The sequence below is a fragment of the Cyrtonyx montezumae genome, unplaced genomic scaffold (assembly GCF_038088225.1).
Source record: "Cyrtonyx montezumae isolate F1298 unplaced genomic scaffold, pur_monq_1.0 scaffold_11, whole genome shotgun sequence".
NCBI classification, from domain to species: Eukaryota; Metazoa; Chordata; class Aves; order Galliformes; family Odontophoridae; genus Cyrtonyx; species Cyrtonyx montezumae.
Window position 1 is genome coordinate 11,763,288 of NW_027071837.1, and position 16,149 is coordinate 11,779,436.

The following is a 16,149-nucleotide window of genomic DNA, read 5'->3' on the forward strand; positions in this document are numbered from 1 at the left end:
AGAATAAATGCTAGCCACATGTTAGTATTTAGGAGAAGACTTAAGTATTTCAATATTTTTTGGCCTCAGCTAAAACATGGATGTTTTTTTTCCCCCACCACTGCCATGGGAATGTAGGAATATATATGTAGGAGTACAATTGTAGGAGTACTTGCATGTATTTCCAAAGTGGGGTATTAGGAAAAAAACATTTTTAGTCTGATATAAAGAAAGAATATTTAAAGATGTGGGATGTACATTTTATATACTACTCAGGGAAGGCCTTGTCTGATTTTATTAGTCACTACTGAAGAGAAAACATTGACAGTTTAGAAATGTGTTGAATTTTCTTCCCAAATAAGAAAGGATTAGAATGGAAAGAGCAAGTTACAAGCAAATTTAATAAGATAGAGGACCTAATTCCCTTAGGCTTCTGTGAAAACAGATTTCAGCAAGCTGTCTTCAGTAAATTTAGCCCTAACTATACAGTAAAATATGTAGTTTAGAAATATGCTTTTCAAAACTGGTGATCACTATTCTGGTGTAAATAATGTTCAGCTCACTTGTCTCTCACAATCTCTTGGCTCATTTTCATGTTAAAGTTTTGCTATTTGATCTATGCTGTTAGTAATTTGGAAGACTGAAATCTTGTGCTAACAAATGCCCTACCAAAATGCCAAAAGGACAGTGGCACAGCTCGAATATCAAGCTGTTAATAAACCATAAACTAAAGTACAAATCCTTTAATATTGTTTGAATCCTGTTTGGTTGATCCAACTTTCTGTTTCACTCTCTACTACCACTTGAAACTCATAAAAAAAACCAACCAAGGTGCAGTTGCTTTGTGTGAATAGAAGAGTTATAAATTAATCAGAACATCTGAGAATGCCAGCTGTGGAGAACAATAAATAAAACTGAAAGTGAGCTGTAGATAAAGCAAATCCAAACAATGAAGAAAATAATGAGTGGAGTTGTCCAGCACTGGGGCAGATAAAACCTAAGACAGAATTTCAAGCCCTGAGCTGTGTGGATACTCATCAGACTCAATTTACATTTTTACTGTTCTTGAGTAGAGCGTTGAGTTAGCTCAGCACTGGTGCAGCCAGGAGTGTTTTCGCACAACCATCAAATTAGGATTTCCCCTCTTGTGTTCCTCAGCGCAAATCATTGAGCTTTACTTCACTGCACAGTCCTGTGACTTGCTTGGATGGTGTGTTTAAAGATAAGGTCATTGCATCACAACTTTTGAATGGTCCATCCCAGTTTCTTTCCACTCCCATTAGGAACAGAATGATGGGTGCTTCGTACCGTTGTTATTGCGAGCATAAAATTGGCCAGCTCACAGGATGCAGCTTCAAACCCCCTTGCACGCGCTGAGAACCACTGCAAGTGAGATGCTGCCAGTGAAGTCTCTATTGACAGACTGGTGATTGGATTCATTACAAGGTAATGAATAAAACTTGGTTTTAAGGCAAATAAGAAAATGGTGAATTCCTGAAGCCAGGTATTTTAGATGTCATAGAACCTTTTCTGCTGAAAAATAATAATAATAAAAAAATGTAATGAATCAAATATACTTGTGTAAAGGCCTTGCTTCTTTAAAAGATCATCTTGAGCATGAAATCTAACTTATTTTAAAAAAAAGGTTAAACCATTTCAGATCCCATCCTTGCTCTTGGTTAATACATCCCATTTGCTCTCTGCAGGTTTTATAGTCACACTGCTCTATTTATTCCTCACTGCCATGTAGAAAACCTACACAAAAATGACAAGGAGACCATTGAGAAACTGACTACAAAATGCTGCTAAAAGTTGTGCCCACATGATGATTTTCAGAAATTGTATGTGTTTAAAGAAAATGAATCTGAAAAAATCTGTGATATTTTTGAGAATCTCTCTGTAGACACCATAGAAACTTGCAAATCTCTTCCCATGTTGCTAAGAACACTTTCTAAACTGCAGTTTTTGAATTACTACCCTTGTTAAATTATTACTTTTCACTATTTATCTTTAGCGTTCACTTTTATTTTCCAGTCTTGTGACTAAGCAAATCTGCTAAGTTTTGCATGCTCAGTATAGAAATATGTCACTCTCCTGGTGTCTTGCTGCAACTTATTGCCTACACTTGAGGATAGAGATGTCCCCAAGAGAAGCCACTCCTCTTACCAGTAGAATTTATTTATTTTATTAATGAAATCTACATTTTAAGCCTAAGCTATTTGACCATGTTCCTTTTGGAAAAAAAAGAGTTTGGGACAGTCTGATCCTTAAATCATTTTCTATATTCTTGCCCCAGAGAATGTTCTGTGAGTTCCTCTGATGAACGGAAATGGGATTTTTAAGGAAAATATATAGACAAAATGAAGGAACCTCTCACACAACCCAAATGCTGTATTTTGGAGGTCCCCTTTAACACCAGTTTATTTGCTTGCCTTTTGTCCAAGGGTGTGGAAAACGATTCTTGTCAGCTACATCAAAGCGTAGTGGCAGATTTCCCTTTGGAAGTCAGAGCCTGTTTCAAACGTCTCTTTAAGTCCTGCATATTTGGAGACTTGGGTCGGACAAGGTGGAGGCCTCTTCGTTTCTCTCCGTTGCAGCTGCCAATCATCCTGCTCACCTCCTGGCAAAGCTGCTGGAAGGCTTCGTGCACGCCCTCGCAGTTCTCCCTCGCTGAGACTTCGTAGTAAGTACCTCCCAGTTCACTGGCCAGCTGGAGTCCTTCTTTGGAGGACACCTGCCTGGCTCGCAGGAGGTCTCCTTTGTTTGCCATCAGAAGCAGGGGGATGTTAGCATTGGGGTGAATCTTGCGGATGTGCTGGTACAGGGGCCGGATGACGCGGTAGCTCTCGTATTCTGTGATGGAGTAAACGAAAACGAAGCCATCTGCCCAGTAGATCGAGCGGTTTATCTGCTCCTGGCAGCAGATGCTGTCGGTGTCATCCTGCCGTCAAAACCAAGAGGTGTGAGATTAGAAAACTGAGAATAGGGAGCAGATGGAGCAGTCATACAGCAGCACTGGCTGCTCGGAGCTGTGTTTAAGTGTGCGGCTGTTGCTCAGCACACAGGCAGAAATCTGTGTTTGCTGGGGATGGACTGGGGACAGGAGGAAGTTCCACTCTGTGTCAGTAGCACGATACAGATAAGCAGCACGAAAGTGGAGAGGGATCAATGCCAGTGGGTTGAAAATAAGAGAACAACCTAGCGCTGATATTGAGGAGTTCACTCTGTATTCTCAATCTAGTGAATCCTTACGACAGTGACGGTAACCTGGCCTTTCGGTTTGGATATAATGGTGATGGGCATGGTAAGCATTAAAAAGTCTCAGCAGGCTATTCACACTGCTGCAAGTGAATGGCTATTCCCCAAGGTGCTTTTTACTGCTCTTTCCGATTCTGTATTCTGTGTCTCTGTGGGCGGGTGTTCTCACTAACTCCATTAAGTGAAGCCTGACAGGTTTTACTGCCATACAGTTCTTCAAATAGTCAGAAGCAAAGTTACTTTGAAAAAGCAATTTGTTGCAAATAACCAATTACTGGAACTGAAAATGAGGTGAAATCTCATTGCTCATTTGTGCAGCTGCAGTGGGTTTATATTAGTGCATTGCTGGTCACACGTTTGTTCTGTCCAACACAGCTTCTACTCAAACAGCCACAATAGTCACCAGTGTGGAGAATATAAAACAGAATACAATACCACAATACCACAGAGCTTGAAAAGAGATCAGCTTACTTTTCAAGATGAGGCTATTTTCAGCTAACCCCCTCTTCTTTGTTATCCCTGCTGGCATATTTCCCAACTAGACAGGGAGATCAGTGCTGCAGTTATTATCAGTATGCTCAGTTTGATAAGAACGGACATTCCTGTCAATAATCCAGGCATTCTGGAACCTTGCATTTTCTTCCATACCCAACAAGGAGCTAAAACATATTCAGCCCTTGTTGAAGTTATAGGGGATTAGAGGTTCCTCTGTGTTCTTTAGTGGGAGTTCAACATCACAAATAGAGCCCAATTATTTTGTTATTATTATTGCTAAATTCTATTCAACACATCTTCATCAACTTCAGTAAGACTTAGGAAAGGCATTTTAAGTCAACATAATTAGCACGATAAAGAATTCAGTTGGTTGGCTGGGGAGGACAGATCCAGAGTAACAGGTCAGATCTTATCTTCCTAAACTAACACAGGCAACATTTCAGATACTTCAACATCATTCATAAATTGTTATGTTTGTAGTACATGTATGAGTTCATTCCAGAGGCACAGAACACCTGGAAAAGCATTCAGAGGTTTTGTGGCAGAAAACTAGTTTGTCATAGGAAAGAATAAAAAATATACGTGGTAGAAATTTTGTCATTGTTCAATATCAGTCATGGAAATTTCATGTATTAAAACGTATGCTCCAATATCTGTCTGTCTACACAGCACATATCTGCCATTCACATACGTTTTAACAGGATTTGTGTGCGCTCAGCAACCTCCCAAACCATGTTGCTTTTATTTAGACATCTAAATATGAATTAGAAAGCCTAAGTTCAGGAAGCAAAGGAGGATAAGAACGAGCAAAACTGATTCGTGCTTTATGGCACATGGGGCAACTGGAAGAACTACAGTCAAGACTCTTCTGTGGGAAGGAGGAAGCAGAATTTCTGAAGGCTCAGATTATAAATTAGGCTTACAGCTTTCAGCAGCAGTTCCTCAAACTAACTGCCCTTTTCATATTTCACTGTGGCCAATACAGGCACTGGCTCATCACACTTAGTAATTCTTTGCTCTTGCCAGCTCACAGTAATACAAACCTAATTCTTTAATGTATTTTACTAGCAGTGAAATTGCTTAGTAGATGCTCTTATCTCTCTCCTCTCCATCTGAGAAAACAAAACAAAACAGAACAAACCCAACCAGACCTGCATACAGAAGGAAGAGGGAGAAACATAGCAGCCCTGCATCAAAGGCAAATGAGAGCAAACTCAAGCCAGGACTGGGCAGACTGTGGGAAGAAGGGCAATTTGCACTGCTGGTGTCTGGGCTGTGTCCAATCTGTAGATAATTAGCCACCCTTCACGTCCTGCTTGCCTCTTTTCACCAGCAAACTCCTTTTATGGGGGGAAAAGAACTAATTGCTCTGGCAAGCTTGAAAATGTTTTTGGAGGTGTACATTTGAAGGGAACCCTAATGAGCAGAAACTCTCAGTTACTCCAGCTAGGCCCACCCAGTAGTGAGATGGATGGATAATCCCCACTGGAATGCTTTATTCGGGAAAATCAAAGGCTAATGGGCCACTTTTTAAATGGAAATCTCTGCTCCAGAGTGAATTTTGAAACACAGTGATTTGCCATGTGTAGGCCAAGCAGCAATGAATCACTTGACAAAACCAGTTATCTCTTTGCTTCTGTTTCTCTCTTAAACGGGAACATTTCTGGTGTGGGTGCAGTCCTGAGGGATTCCACATGTCTTCCTCCTGAAATGCCTGCACACCTCACACAGCAATCTTTCTTAAGGATCTTACCAACAAGTCCAACCTATTCTCACTCTTAGCGAGTTCTGGTCAGGCACAATCCTTTTAAACGCTGTCAGATACATTATTTGTTGCCAGCAGAGATCCAGAGATAAGTGTCTGTGGGAACTGTTGGAACGGGGCAGACCTTTGATTGGGACAAAGAAAATGAAATTCTTTCCTAACTAAGTTAAAACAGTTTCTGACTTGGAAACCTCAGCTGTTGGCATTACTACATTTTGCAGAGCTTTGGTTACAGTCTCTAAATTCTCTGGCAGAGTTTTAATTAAAATAGGAAAATCAGAAAATAAACATGTATCTGGTGTGAAAGAGGAAGTTAAACTGCTTCATTCCCTCCTTTCTTCAAGGGATAGAGCAGGGAGGGGATTCCCTTTGCTAAGTTTGTTGAGCATTCCCTGTTGTGTCGAACCACCACCAGGTTCTCTTCGCAATGTCTTCTCTGTGCAAACAGGCATGGGGTCTTTGTACTCTGAAGTCCAACTGGAATAGTTGGGTGACTTCCAGAATGGCTTTTCAGAAGGTTAGATTTGGTGGCAACAAGACAGTGCCTAATTTTACCATGAAATCTCAGCTTTTCTATAGGAATTATTACTGTCCTGAGATTTTCACCTTTCTTGTAAAAACAAATTTAATTCCATTCCTGTTCATCTGACATCATTTTCATCATCTTGTTCTGCAAGTAAAACAGCTCTTCAGGAAGAGACATCTTAATTCTGGATTCTGTTTGGCTCCAGGTCAAGTACTAAATCTAGAATATCTCAAATACCAATTGAAAGAGAGGAGTATGTAAATGCCAGGAGCTGAGAAATAAGAAATGACTAAAATTAAAGAACAGGCAAAGAAAAAATTGAAAAGCACTCTAGCTGAAATGGCCACTTCTGTGAGACCTGTCCCCTCCGGAAGACACAGATTTGTTTTAATTCTGACTTACTCTTAAAGGAACCTGATTTAACCTCTTCAGGGGCTCGTTTTGGTGGGGCTCAAGGTACCCCTGTTAGTCTTCAGTTGATTTTGAGCCCAGGTATATTTCTTCTGGAAAGCTGAATTATTTACAGATTAAAGTGCTGGCAACAAACAAGAGACAGTAACTGTGTTGTAAAGTACTGATGCACCAAGCAGATGTTTTACCTCCAGTGAAACAAAGGGAGTATCCTGCACCTGTAGGGAGATCTGTTCCCCATCTATGGTGAACTTTCTTGAATACAAAGCACCTGGTGGAAAAGTAAGATCATTAGAGACAGGGACTATGACAACAAAGAAATAGTACATCAGGGAAAAATGGAAGTGCCGAAAGCCAGGATTTGAGGCTTACAAATCATAGCTGTGTATAGAAAGGTTAGTGGTTGAATGTTTCCACTGTATCTCTAGGGTGGTATATGGGAAAGTCAGCACTTATTATCGAGTTAAATATTCAGTTAAAGTGGGTGCATGAATGCCAATCAGGTTTCCAGTCATACTGTTAACTGTTTAAAATGTGGGCAGCACATATTTTTAATCTCAAGCCAAGCTATCTGGGTGTTTACTGTAAACGAACTGCTTCCTATTGCATTTTTCTGGATTTATTGTTTTACTTACCATAAGAAAGGAAAGTATTCTAGGTTTGGGTGCAGAACAGGTGACTATTTACAGTAAACCCAGATGCTCTTTGGGATTTATATGACCTTAGCAGTCAGAGCTTGGTTGAAATCCCCAGAGACTGGACAATTTAAACTGGAGATCTGATTAATCTGAATGACTGATTCAAGGCCATGTCCTGGCTCAAAGAGCCTAGGGCTGACCCAGCTCTTCAGAGAGCATCCCTGTTCTGCGCTTGAGTTTTATTTTGTTACCGGAGTACAGATTAAGTGACAAAGAAATCTTTTCATCCTACAAACAATCCATGGTTGTGATAAGGACAACTTCAGACGTGGATGCCATCATCATTTTTCTTTAGAACTTAGTCCAAGTCTCATGGATGTACAAGAAATGCTATATCCACAGCTGTTGTGTATGACCTTTCAGTGCTCAGCTACAATTGTCATCGCTACATCTTAAAACAATGCACTTCATCTCAAACCTAGAGAAATCCCATCTACTGCAGAGTAAGTACTGCAGGCCAGCAGGGTGACCAGTTAGTGACAGTAATGCCATCACTTTGAAAATTGTCTGTGTAAGATTTGGTTCGGGGAAACAAGTACTTTTATCCCAGCTGTAAATATTCTGAGCTCATAGAAGTATTTACAATATAAGGAAATGCAATATAGCAAATTTTCTGCATCTGGATCCAACATCCAACATTATCATATTGTATTTTAATTCTGGCTCTGTGAGGTAATATAACCCTCCTGGGGAGCTTTTTTTTTTTTTTTTGAAAACACATCAGCTTTTAAGTTACTGGTTTATGGGAAGGAACTGCACCCCTGAAGCACGACCAGACAACATATTATCCTTACTCTGTAATACGCTGCAGAAAAAAAAGACCTGGTGCTTCCAGACACTGGCTGTGCTCTGTCTTATGCTCAGCTGAAGGAAAAGCATGCTTGAATGGTCACAAATACACTACCACCTGTTTCCTATTTCTGGAGTATTTGTTTCTTCTGCAGCATGGCTGTTGGGCTGGTAGCTTAATGAGAAAAGCATGTGGTTCTCGGCAGTGATCCATTGCAAAGCTCAGAAGTCTAACTTGATGTACAGTCTCCCAAAGAAGAGATGAAGGAAAAGAAAGAGAAATAGCGCAGGCAACCATCGAGGTTGCTTGGGGTCAGTGAGAGGGGGCTGTAAGGAGGAGCTTTCAGACTTTGTTTCATCAGACATACAGAGATCAAACGTGTCTTGTTCTGACATCTCCATTCCTAGCTCATTATTCTAAATTCAGCATGTGTCTCCAATTCAGTATGTGTCACTGCTTTGAATCCCCTCCTTTTTCACCCCCCCAAATGTTAGATAGCCTACATGTGGGATGTGCTGGTAGGTATGAGCACAGTGATCCTTTCTACAATCCTGGCTGAAAGAGTCAGTGGTTACATCCAACAAAGTCTGTGGATTAAACAGTTCATGTGAACACCTATTCTGAGGTGTCAGAACAGAACAAGAAAGTAGAAGGAAACAAGAAAGAAGGAAGAGATTGCATGGCCCCTTTGCTTAACTTATGGAAAGAAGACTTCAATTTGAAATTCTCCATTGCCACAAGAACCACCAAAAGAAAAGGAATACACTGGGAAAAAAAAGTTCTGAATTGCCTTTTGTGTGTTTGGAATTCCTCTGGCTTCCCAGGGGCTGCAGAGAGCAGCATTGGCTTTCTGCGGTTCGGTCAATATGCAAGTTGTTCCTGGAGCCTGCACTTTAGTACAGGTATATCCCCAAGCAAGCCTTTTACTCTAATCCTTTCCCATCATGTTGGAGAAAAAAAAAAAAAAAAGGCTAACAGGAACATGAATAATGAGGCTTTGATTTATTGCTTTCATAGCTTGAGGCTATTAACTGAAAATATGCACCTCATGGGCATCTAACACTGCTCGGCTTTCCTGTAATGTGCACCAGTCACAAAAGAGAGTGGATTCCTTTTCAAGCTATCTGCAGCACTGCAGTAGAAAACAGACTCACCAGCATTGGCTTCGTAGTCTCCAATAAATCTCTTAGTGAGAAAGCGCACAACCAGAGCTGTAAAACAATGGAAAAAATATGGGCCTTTAACGGGAACCAAAGTCAGAACACATGTAATATCTCAGAGTTAGTATAATATGAAACCAGCTTAATCTTGCTATTGCTCACTTATTAATCCTTCTCTCTGCACTCACAGAAAAAGACTGGGGCCAAACTGTGATAGCTAATGCAGTGTTTTTAGCAATTTGTATTGTGAATTAGCCCTCACGTTCAGCGAGGCTGAGCAGTGCAGGCTGTGGAGGACTGTTTGTTGTGATGGCAGATGCAACAATCTGACCTTTGCTTTGAAATAATTTAGGAGAAGAGTGACATGCCAAACCCTTACAGTGCTAAAACAAATCCAAATACCAACTTTAAGACCTCTGTATCAGAAATGTGGATGAGGGATCAAATGATTCATCCCAGCCTTAAAAATCCTCCTCATGAAACCCATTAGTGATATCTAATTACATCCAGCAAACAAACTGCATGTGCCATAACACACAGGTCACGCTCCAGCACTCTGGGCCTTCATGTTCATCTTAACCCGTGGTGCTTTCATGCACTACTGGATTAGAACATTTTCCTTCTTCATGATCTCTTGATAACATTTAAAGCTCCTTTATGGCCACAGTGACTTATATTCCTCTAGTGCTTTCATCTCAGCAGATTCCTATACATTTTCAAAACTGCTGCGTTTTATCCTGCAAGCAACTGTCTTGTAGATTTATTTCATTTAAAATAATATATATCTTTTACAGTAAGTACTGAGTTGCCTCCTTGGTACCTTTAAGTGAAATTGATTGTACCCTTCAACAAAGTACCTAAAAATAATAGAGAAGTATAGCTGCTTCAAATCCAAAACAACTAAACACTTTCCTGAGTGCTGTGGAACCCCAGGTGTAGTAAAATGGATCGTGAACCATCTATTCCAAAGCAATAATGCTCACTTTATCCTCCTTTCCTCTTCTCTCCTTTGCAGAATAATGCAGGCAGGCACATCCTGTACACTGTTATTTGTCCACAGAGCAGTGAGCATTTACAGCAGGAGAATAGAAATCGCTAGCCCCATTTTTGGGGGTGTGGACATGAAGATGTGGTTAAATGATTCACACAGGATCATGGAGATTCATTTGTGAGTACAGAACTCCCCACACTGTGCCCTGTCCTCACGTTGCCTGTTCACAGCCCCGCAGCAAACCTGCCTCGCATATGAGTCAGAACAAGCCAACAACAAAAACAACAACAAAGCAATTTAAAATGTTTCAGCTGCAGAGGTTATGAGAATTTCCGCAGCCATGGCTGCGAGCTGCAAAGCCACAGGTAGCACAGCAGCAAGCAAACGGTGTGAGCAACGCCTGCGGGCTTACCTGTCTTGCCAACGCTGCTGCCACCCAGCACCACCAGCTTGATGATTTTGTTGGGCACGCAGTCTAATACCGGATACTCTGGTATGGGAAGCAAGAGAAAGTTAGTAGAATACTGTGACATGGTATCCTGAGAGATGAGACGCATGCCAGAAATGAGAGCTGATCAACTCCAGTAGGAGTTGGGAGAGAAGGGAAACAGCTTCTCTGCGTCTGTTCTTGGCTGCGTGTCCCTGGGAAGAGAAGCCTTCTCATTGCATTTAAGTCGCTTTCCCGAGGAATGTTAGAGCAACCGGCCTCCTCTTCCGATGTCTCTGCTCAGACAGCGACTTTGGAAAGCAAAAGGAAACTTTTTGATCAACCCCCGTGAAAACTGACTCCTCCACTCGGCAGCCAATCACAAGTGAAGCCATGACATTCCTCCGGCCGGGCACCAGCGTGTGCCTCCGTCCACCCACCACGCTTTTGCTCCCCGCTTTATCTCCCGGCTGCCTGTTTGACATGCTTCCCCTTGGCTCCTCGCTAAAACAAGGTTCTCCTGGTTTTCAGTCGTCGCAGCCGCGTTTGCAGCGAGGTGCAGTCACCCTAGCATCCTGCTCTCATTCCGCTTCGAATAATCCCGTTCTGCCTGCCTAGTTTCTCTGCATTTTCAATTGCTTCCAACTCCACGCTCTGTTGTTCTCCCTGGCCTATTGTGCCCTGCAGGAGGGCCCCTTCGGAGTGCTGGAGCTGATGGGACGCACCTCTTCAGGAAAATAAACACGTTTTTTCCCTGCAGAATTCAGGCAGCACCGGGTTCATCAGCTTAGGTTGGAGGGGATCTTAAAGATCATCCAGTTCCAACCACTGCCATATGGGCTGGTTGCCCCTCACCTGATCAGGCTGCCCCGGGTTATTCTCATTTACTAGTTCACATAAGTATCCTCCAACATACATTTCATGTGTGTGACAGTAGCAACAGCTCATTGGAACGTGGGTCAGCACCATGTAAGGGCATTGCTGCAGCTCTAAGCATGGAAAAGTGAATTTGGGGCTGACAGTAGCTATGGGAAGGCTGAGGAAGGACTCAGAATCCATCAGCAGGGATCACCAGACAGAGGGAGTAAAGAAGGAATGACTTCTATAGGAAAACCCAGCGTAGTGTTGAGACAGCTGGCAGCTGGAAGGTCTGTAGGGATGACAGCATGTAACCATACACGAGCTACAATCAACTCTCAGTTATCAAAGATAGCGGGGAGGGAAGGGAAAGCGAAGAACAGTGGAGAGGGAATGAGCCAGATAAAGAAAAACTGCAAATAATATAAAACAGATGTAAGTTAAACTACGGAAAAGATAGTCTGAGCATTCGTCTCTGCAAAACTGGTCAAAAGAGGTCTGCAAAGGGCTTCAGACAGCGAAGGGAAGAGGCGAGCCTGGTGCCTGCAGCATACTGCTGAGACGTGCACTCTGTCACGCTGTGTGGGAAACAGATCCTGACGGAAAGTGGCACAGCAGCTCATCTTCCCACAGGCCCCAGAGACCCAAGCGGGTGGATTTCTCCTGCCCTCTGTGTGCTCCTACCAGGCAGAGGGTAGACATGATTCCTTATGGAGAAGCTGCAGCCACCGAAAGAGCTTTCTGTGCCCACATGCTTTCATGCAGCTGTTTTCAATCACAGTAGAGCTCTCCCAGCAGGTTTCAGAAGCCATGACTGTGAGCAGTAGGAAGGGAAAGTGAGCCAGTTTTCTAGTTTGACACTCCTTCTCAAAACACTGGGTGCCAGCTATTCAAATGACCTCCACTTCCATGCCAGCCCCATGGAGGACCTAAGCATGTTGCATGTGAAGTGGTGCAGAGATAAATCCAGCTTTGGTACACAGCAACCCAGCAAAATAAACGCAGGATGAAGAAGATTCAGGAATGTGTCACTTTTCCAGGGCTCAGTTTCCCCTCTAAAAACTTCTTCTGAAGCAATATTTGTGCTTGGTTGTGTAAGCACCAACGGTCATTACTTTGACCATCATGACAGTCATCTGAGGAGGAGTGGAACCAAAGGCCTAGAAAGCGCTGCAGCTCATGGTGCTGGGAGGGAGCCACCAGCTCACATGTCTTCTGGGACATGGATCCTGTGTGAATTGTGTAAGTGAGATTCCAAATTCTTGGAAACACCCAAACACTGAAAAATCTTCTCCAGGAAATATCAGCAGAAGTTTTGTAAGAATAGGCAAAATGAGATGAAAATGCTTAAAGGCTCATGGTCAATATGCAAGGCACTTTGAACTGTGTCATTGAGATGGACACATTATAAATTTAGGGATTAACTAGCAACATACCGTCTTTAAGCATGATGTTGGAACCCTTGTTAGCATTTCCTATTAAAAGCATATGCGAGTGAGTAATATAAAAGTATTCATCACTACAGCTCTCCTATAAAAACAAATGGCAGTAATCTATCAGTGTCTAGGTGGCCAGAAGAGTTTCAGTGCAGGGAAGAGGGCCAGATAAGTTAAGGAGTACCATGTAGAACATTCTATACTAGCAAAGGCATTCTTAGAACAATACAGATCTGCTGACTTACTCCAAAAGAGGAGATGCTGTTGACAGAAACAGAAGTAAATGTCCTTAGGGATAAGCAAATATTTTGTCAGTGCTGAGAAGCTCCAGAAGGTTCTCAAGAACTGAGTGCACAGAAAGCTGTCAGGGGAACTTTAGTCTAGATAAGTATAAAGCAATGCATCTAGAGAAGAATGACACAAACTATGCTTAAACGATGCTGAACTTGGATGCAGCAATCATAAATCAGGAAGGAGACCCTGGAGTCACCGCCAGCAGCTCTCTGAGATCAACAGCTCAGTGTGCAAAGGCAGCAGAAAACGTTGGAGGGGAATGGAGAACAAGACACGGGGTGGCTTTGTGCTGCTTACAGAAGAGCTCTGAGCACCCCCAGTTCCACCCTGCAGCACTCTGCATCTCACCAACACAACGGGGTGTGAGAAGGGGCAGAGCTGGGCAGCTGGAGTGGTTATGGGCATGGAGCAGCTGCTAGGAGGAGACACTGGAAAAGCTGAGTGCAGGTGGTGGGGGTGACACGCTAGAGGAGCCATGTGGGGGCAGGAATGAAATAAAGCCCAGTGGTGGGGGAAGTGTTGAACTGCTTCTTTTGGCAGCTGTGGTGGTTTCTGGTTGCCTACAACAAATGTGAAAGCAGTTTTAGAGTGCATCTTGGAAGCAGACCAATCGATTTCTAGTTCCTTCGCTCATACAGTTCAGTCTCATTTTCTCATACACAGCCCAGGCTTCTTATGCATCTAACTAAGGCCTGCTGCCACTGTGTGCAAGATGTGCAGGAATCTCTGTCCAGATTTTATAGTTGTTTGTTTTTTAAAAATGAGAATAAAAAAGCACCATATTCTCCAAAAATGTTGTAAATATATTCCCAAGCTCCTTTTTTAAACAACAACAAAGGTAACATTTAGGCTCTGATCCTGAAGAACAAACCAAGTAAGATATATAATAATAGTCAGAGGTTTTGAATCTGATCTTGATCTGAATTGGATTGTCAGAGCAGTCTTTTCCTTGAGTGAAACCATGCAGAGGATTCACACTATTTGAGATTGTATAACCCTTGGCATGTAGAATAAGAATTGTTTTTAAAAGAGATTTTAATTGTTTGTGTACAATGGACTTATATTTAGCTAAAAAAGCACATGTTTTTTATTCAAATTCTCTTGGAAAAACAATAGCTTAAATTAAACAGAGAATGTTTGCAAAACTCAGAGCAACTTTGAAAACATTTGGATGATTCCAGAGGTTTCACTGACCACTGGCTGGGCTGCTCCACACAAAGATAAGCGCCTTCGCGTGTTGTGCAGAGATCATGATGTTTCCACACAAAATTGTAAAGATTTATTGATTGGTCTATGTTGCTTTTGGCTATGATTTTTATAAGATTTTCTGGTTCCAATATTATTGGCACTTGGACATATTTTCAGGGATGAAGTATTCTAAAAATAAAGATATTTGTCATTTAACATGTGCCTTTCATATGAGGACATCAAATTGCTTTCAAAACTGGATATAATTATTCCTCATACACTTTATAAAGGGAGAAACAGATGAGCAGAGCTGGAGTGGCCTTACTAAGACCACTACACATTGAGAAAAAAGTGATTGCTATCACTCATTCCCCTTCTGCCTAGCACTGGCAAAAGTGATCTTTCCTCTAAAAGTCTGTTTGCAGAGGTTACATTCACCCCCAGTGTCTCTCTGTTGTTTTTGTACAGTATTTTGACGTTATGGCAACACTGCTGGAGAAACAGGCTCTTTTCTGAACAGAAATGCTAAGTGTGGTGCTGGGGAAATGCCACTTCTGCAGATGCTGTGATAAATCTCACTGCTGGTGGCTCATGCATGCATCCCCCACTCCTCAGCGTATTCTAAAGAAGCACAGATTGATCTTTGCAGCTTTGTCTGATTGCCTTTGTTCTTTGTGGTAAACTGGAGCCCCAAAGGCCAGCTCTCACCCTGCAGTGCTTGGGCACTAAACAAAAGCAGCATTTTTACCACCACCTTTCTCCCAGTAACCCTTTCCAGCTCCTGCTATCTGGAAGGGCAGCTGCAAAGCACCGCTGTGGAAGGTAGGATTGGAACAGTGCTGAATGTGATGCACAGGAGGAGCTAGCCCTTCTCTACATGCTTGGGACTGCACCTTGTTCAGACATTAAAAATTAGGCCACGTGGTTCAGCAGTGCCCTCAGAAAGATGTCATCTGGGGACAAGACTGTCATTTTAGCACCATATTTGTACCCAGCACAAAGCTGTTCTGATCCTGAGGCCAGAGGGGAAGGAAGTGCTCTCAGATTCTGTTGCAACATCCATGATAAATCACAGTTGATTCTATTTTGGGACATCAGGGAGTCGATCATTTAAATATATTGTTAAATGTGGTTAAACACTGTACAGATTCCTCTATTTCTGTACTTCCTGTCTCCAATTTTGTTGCAATGTGTTCATGGAAACCCTGTAAGTGAGATGTGTCACTTTTCACTTTTAGTGTATTTTTAAGGATTTTTTTAGGTTGTGGAATACTCTCCCTTGGGATCCTAGCAGATGACGTGGGAAGAACAGTGTGTATAAGAGAACATTGCTGCAGGCGAGCAACTCAAATAGAATGGAAACATCTTGGCCTCATAAAAAAGTGTGCTTTGGAAACTGAACCACCCCTTCCACTCTGATCTTCCCACAAGGTCAGGGCTGAAGCGAGGAGCACCACGTGGAAACAGTCCTGCTCATGGGGTGCTTCTCATGCAACAAAGCTGAGGGCTCCCCTCATCACAAGCACTGCTGGACAGCACTCAGTTCATAGGGAACCTGAAATATTAGTCAGGTTCCTTCCAGGTTCAACACAGAGAATTCTGAACGTCATTGGGACCACAAACACTTCCTCCCATCTGTGGGATGTTTTCCTCTGATACGTGTTTGCTTTTGGTACACGATGTGTGAGTATTGTGCAGCTGGGCAGTGCTATTTTTTCCCGCTGGGTGTACAACAGACACTGTTATCACAGTGCTGGGCTCTGAAAGGATCCGTTCAGTGTTTGTGCTGCGGAGGACACGTGGTGCAGAGCGCAGGGCGACTGCTTGCTGCAGAAACAATGCCTGACTCCTTCATCACACTGGACAGCTCTGT

At 42.5% G+C, this 16,149-nt stretch overlaps 1 protein-coding gene across 1 annotated transcript; it reads right to left on the bottom strand.

Moving 5' to 3' along the window:
• Window positions 1-1,573: 1,573 nt before the first annotated feature.
• On the bottom strand, window positions 1,574-10,787 carry LOC136044308 (ras-like protein family member 11A-like). The gene is made up of 4 exons (XM_065729553.1): window positions 10,486-10,787; window positions 9,077-9,133; window positions 6,623-6,705; window positions 1,574-2,920 (listed from the first exon to the last, which is right to left on the bottom strand). Exons 1-4 carry the CDS (start codon window positions 10,628-10,630, stop codon window positions 2,453-2,455), a joined length of 753 nt encoding a protein of 250 aa, XP_065585625.1. The 5' UTR covers window positions 10,631-10,787; the 3' UTR covers window positions 1,574-2,452.
• Between the last annotated feature and the right edge of the window lie 5,362 nt (window positions 10,788-16,149).